Genomic DNA, 4,275 nt, shown 5'->3' with positions numbered 1-4,275 from the left:
CCCCCCCGCCGCCGCCGAGCCCCGCGCGCTCCCCCACCCCCACCAAGGTTGGGCCGCTGGAACACCGCTCAGCGGACAGACAGCGGCCCGCGGGACAGCGGAAGGACGGGTGCACAGAGGCGCAGGGGTCTGATCCGCCAGCCGAAGAGTCGCCAGTAGGTAAGGACGCGCCGTCCGGGCGGCTGCGGCAGACGGTGCGCGACTGGGGATTGAGGAATCTCGGCCGCAGACCCCCTGGCGCGCGCATCATCAGCGCTGGGCACCTGGGATGGCGCAGGGCTCGGGAGCCTTAGTGCTTCGTTGGAGAAGTGTTCGTTTCGCAGAGTGGTTTTGTGCGTCTGTTTGTGGCACGAGGGGTGGGTGGCGCCGTGCGAGTGTGCGCGCTTGGGGTTCCGGCACCGCTTTCGTCCGAGGTTGGGGGTGGGGTCGATGCTTGAGAGTTTGGAACCCTGAACCTGTGTTCATCCTCCAGCGATCGTGTCTGACTGAGTCTGTGTCCTTGTGTGTGGGGAGCTGTTTACCTGGTGATGTCTCTGAGCGCGCGCTAGGGGTGTGCCTGGGGTCCGGAGAGCCCAGTGGGTGGTGCTGGTGTTTGTGTCCTGTGGCAGCGCGTGTCTGTGTGCAGGTGCTTCAGAGAGCTAAGCTCATTCTGCTGTTAGCTGCTGAGGCAGTATCTTGTGGGTCTGCATTTCCTGGGTCCCGGGGCGCTCTGTTTATTTCACAGTGTGTCAGTCAGAGTATTGTTGGGTGTGCGTTTGGGTGGGGGGGTGGCCGTCGCGTGTGTCAGTGGGTGAATGTTTGTGCGCAGATGGCAAAGTGATGAAAAGCCGCGATGTGCCTGCCAAGGCTGCTGCGGAGGGCTTTGGCATAGGCGGCCCAGGCGGGTGGGGGAGGCAGGTGGCAGGCTGGCAGCTGGCTGCCTCAGTGGGGATTTCCATCTCCACTGGGGCTGTTTATGGGGCTGCAGGGGAGATGCTGCAGGGTGCGAGGGTGGGTGCTGCCAGGCAGACAGAGCCCACATCCTTCTTACTTTCTCCCTCCCTCCAGGCCCAGGGCCCCGGCAAGTGCCCAGCCCTGCTGGGAGCCCCGGCCAGCACCACGGACGGCACCCAGGAAGCCCGAGTCCCCCTGGACGGGGCCTTCTGGATTCCGAGGCCCCCAGCAGGTTCACCTAAGGGCTGTTTTGCCTGCGTGTCCAAGCCCCCTGCCCTGCAGGCTCCAGCGGCCCCTGCCCCTGAGCCCTCAGCCTCACCCCCCATGGCACCCACTCTGTTCCCCATGGAGTCCAAGAGCAGCAAGACGGACAGCGTGCGGGCTGCCGGCGCCCCCTCGGCCTGTAAGCACTTAGCGGAGAAGAAGACAATGACAAACCCCACGACTGTCATCGAGGTCTACCCGGACACCACCGAGGTGAACGACTACTACCTGTGGTCCATCTTCAATTTCGTCTACCTCAACTTCTGCTGTCTGGGCTTCATCGCCTTGGCCTACTCCCTCAAAGTGAGCCCAGGGTGATGGCAGGGGGGTTGCTGGGGGTCTGGGGGTGTGCTGGCAAAACAGGTCCCCCTCTGTCTGTCTCTTGTTCAGAGGAGCCGGCGAACAGAGCAAGTACAGTCAAGGGGGCTAAGGGCTCTATGGACCTGTTTATGGTATTCAGAGAGATGGGGATGTTGGCTAGGTCTGGGCTACCAGGCAGGGGCTGCCCTTCCCTTTCCTGAGCTGAGAAAGCTTCTTGGGTGTCTTGACAAGATGGGGGTCATCAGAGCCAGGTTCTCTGTACAGCTGGCTTAGTGGAGCCTGCAGGAGTAGCTGTGGGGAGGTGAGGACTCAGGGCTCAGAGTCCTGTGATGGAATTCAACTAGACCTGGACTACCACCACCCTTAGGCATAAGCATACGATAATGGAGCCACATGGGGGTGAAGAGGTTTGGGGCTCTTTCTCCTGTTGCAAGGAGAAGGGGCGCAGTCAGGAACCTTGGAGACCTTCTTTATTCAAGCCCTCCACAGGGAACCTGTGCTTCACATCTAGCCAGGCACTCAGTGGGAACCAAATCCCAATGGCTAGCGCAGCCAGGGAAAGAAAGGAGTAAATGTATTCTGTATACCCTTCATCCCATGCCCTGGGAGAACACAACTTCCAGAAACCCCTTGGTACCTCAAGAGGACCTGGTTGGGAGCAGGACAAGGTACCAGGTAGATAGGAGTCTACTGTCCCATCTCCCAAGGCGAAATAAAGAAAAATGCACCATGATTGTACCAGACGGAGCCCATAATCCACCCACATTTAGAGATGCCCCTGTGTAAAGCACAAGGATTGAGCAGTCCTGAACTATTGAAGTCCCACCAGCAAGGGGTGGGAGTGCCGAGAGGGACAACTCAGTGCCTTCCTCCCCACCCCACCACTCAGGAAGGAAAGGCTTGGCTCACATTTAGCCAGATCATCTCTTTTCTCTGAGCCCAGACATGAATGGCCAAGGCCAGATGCACCCAAGACCACAGCTGCCCAGCGGGGTGGGATGGGAGGTGGGGTGGGGGGAGGAACCTGGTGCTGCAGGGAGAGAAGGAGCAGGGGCCAGGGGTTGACCTGGGAGGAAGGACACTTGGACAGCTCCACCTTTGATCCATCTGTGACCATAAGCCCCACCCTTCCCCAGCTCACACACCTGGCCACCTGCTCTCTCGTCCTCCTCCTGTCTCACCAGCAACACCATCACCACCTGGCAGTCGTGCCTTCGTCTTCAGGCAAAGTACCTTGCCTTGCCCTCTACCCTGCAGGACCTGTGTGTGTGCACGTGTGAGTATGTATGTGAACATGTGTAATTGTGTGTATGTGAGGGTGCATTTGAGTGAATTACATGTGTGACTCGCTATGTGTATGAATGTGTATGTGGGTGAGGAGATATATGTGTGTGTGTGCTTGTCTGTGTAACTTCATGTTTGAGTGTACTTGTATGTGCATATGTGTGAGTATAATTGCATATGTGAGTGTGAATGCATGAGGATACATGCAAACGTATGAGCATATGAGTGGGGGCATGAGTATAATTGCATGTGTGAGAGTATTGAGTGAGTTCGTGCACATCTATGAGTGTGTATTAGGGTGTAGATACAAGTGTAGCTGTAGGTGTGTGAATGTGTATGAACATGTGTGTGTGCGTGCAAATACAAGTGTGTGTATGCATGTAAGTGTGTGCACATGAGTGTGTGCATGTGCTGGGAGGCAGCAAGAGGAAGGAGTGAGTCCCTGGGAACTGGGAGTGCAGGCCCTCAGACCAGCCACAGCTCAGGCAGCCATTGCCACAGCCGGCATTGCTCTACTTCTTCTGTGCCCTCCGGCTGTGCCCTGCCAACGGCCTGTGGACGTGGGTCTGGCCGCCTGGACTCTTGTCCGGAAGCCGTCCCCTCCTCCTCCCTTGGCTCAGGCTGTGGCCGGCTGGCTGGCATGGGGCAGGCCCATCTGGTGCAGGGTGTAGGTAGGTCAGGGATTTCTGGATGGTGCCGGATTTGTGCTGGGGTGAGGAGTGGTAGGAGGTTCTGAGAAGCAGAGAGGGGTTGCTGCACCTCCTGCAGGGGCTGCACCTCTCATGTCCTTCTTGGAAGACAGGGAGGCCAGAAAGGCTTTGGGGCTTACCTGAGAGGGTACAAAGTAAGCGGCCTTCGTTCTGGGCAGAGAGGAGGGCCAGACTAGCTGGCTCTGGCCCCCATGCCTGGGAATCCGTCCATCTGTCCCTGCAGCTGCACGTCTCCTGACCTGCTCACCCTACCCTGTGTGCTCGGCCAGGGGCACCTTCAAGGGCACTGGACGGACATGGGGTCAGAAGGTCTTGGCTCAAATCCCAGCTTCTGGGATTGACAGACTATCTCGCCTCGCTAAGCCCTGTTCCCTCATCTGTTCACAAAACAAATCGAAACAAAACAACATTCAAGCCAGCACATGTGAGCAGGGCGGGGGCTGGCATTCAGTGGGTATGAAATGAACGCTGTGTCCCTGCCTGCCCCATCAGTCCATTCGCCTATCAAGCTATTCGTCCATCCTCTCCACCCACACGGGCCAATTCAGTTCAATGCAGGCTGGGTCTGCAACGCAGAGATTGAAGCTTTATTTTGCTCAGCCTGGAGTCCAGGAAGGCAGAGATACAGAAAGGCAATTCTCCATTCATGCAGTCTCCACAAGCTGCCTAGTAATGACCACTGGCTCCCCATTGTTAGCTGGATGATCTCCAAACTTGTCATCTTGGCATTTGAAGCCCTTCGAGACCTGCTTTCACCTCTTTC

The 4,275-nt window shown here is 57.7% G+C and overlaps 1 protein-coding gene across 3 annotated transcripts in view; it reads left to right on the top strand.

The window, feature by feature from the left end:
- Nucleotides 1-9: 9 nt before the first annotated feature.
- Nucleotides 10-4,275, top strand: part of IFITM10 (interferon induced transmembrane protein 10) — a 16,147-nt gene continuing 11,881 nt past the window's right edge. The window contains exons 1-3 of one of the 3 annotated variants that reach the window (XM_027774327.1): nucleotides 10-159; nucleotides 1,048-1,500; nucleotides 2,655-2,742. In XM_027774327.1, coding sequence (XP_027630128.1) covers nucleotides 1,258-1,500; nucleotides 2,655-2,742 — 331 coding nt within the window. In that variant the 5' untranslated portion in view covers nucleotides 10-159; nucleotides 1,048-1,257. Of the gene's footprint in view, nucleotides 160-470; nucleotides 490-1,047; nucleotides 1,501-2,654; nucleotides 2,743-4,275 lie in introns of those variants that run through there. The other 2 variants (XM_027774315.1, XM_027774324.1) reach the window with 2 other exon arrangements.

This window comes from Tupaia chinensis, unplaced genomic scaffold (genome assembly GCF_000334495.1).
Source record: "Tupaia chinensis unplaced genomic scaffold, TupChi_1.0 Scaffold000047_1, whole genome shotgun sequence".
NCBI classification, from domain to species: Eukaryota; Metazoa; Chordata; class Mammalia; order Scandentia; family Tupaiidae; genus Tupaia; species Tupaia belangeri.
Note: the sequence above shows the minus strand (reverse complement) of the source record. Positions and strands in the feature narration are given on the sequence as shown.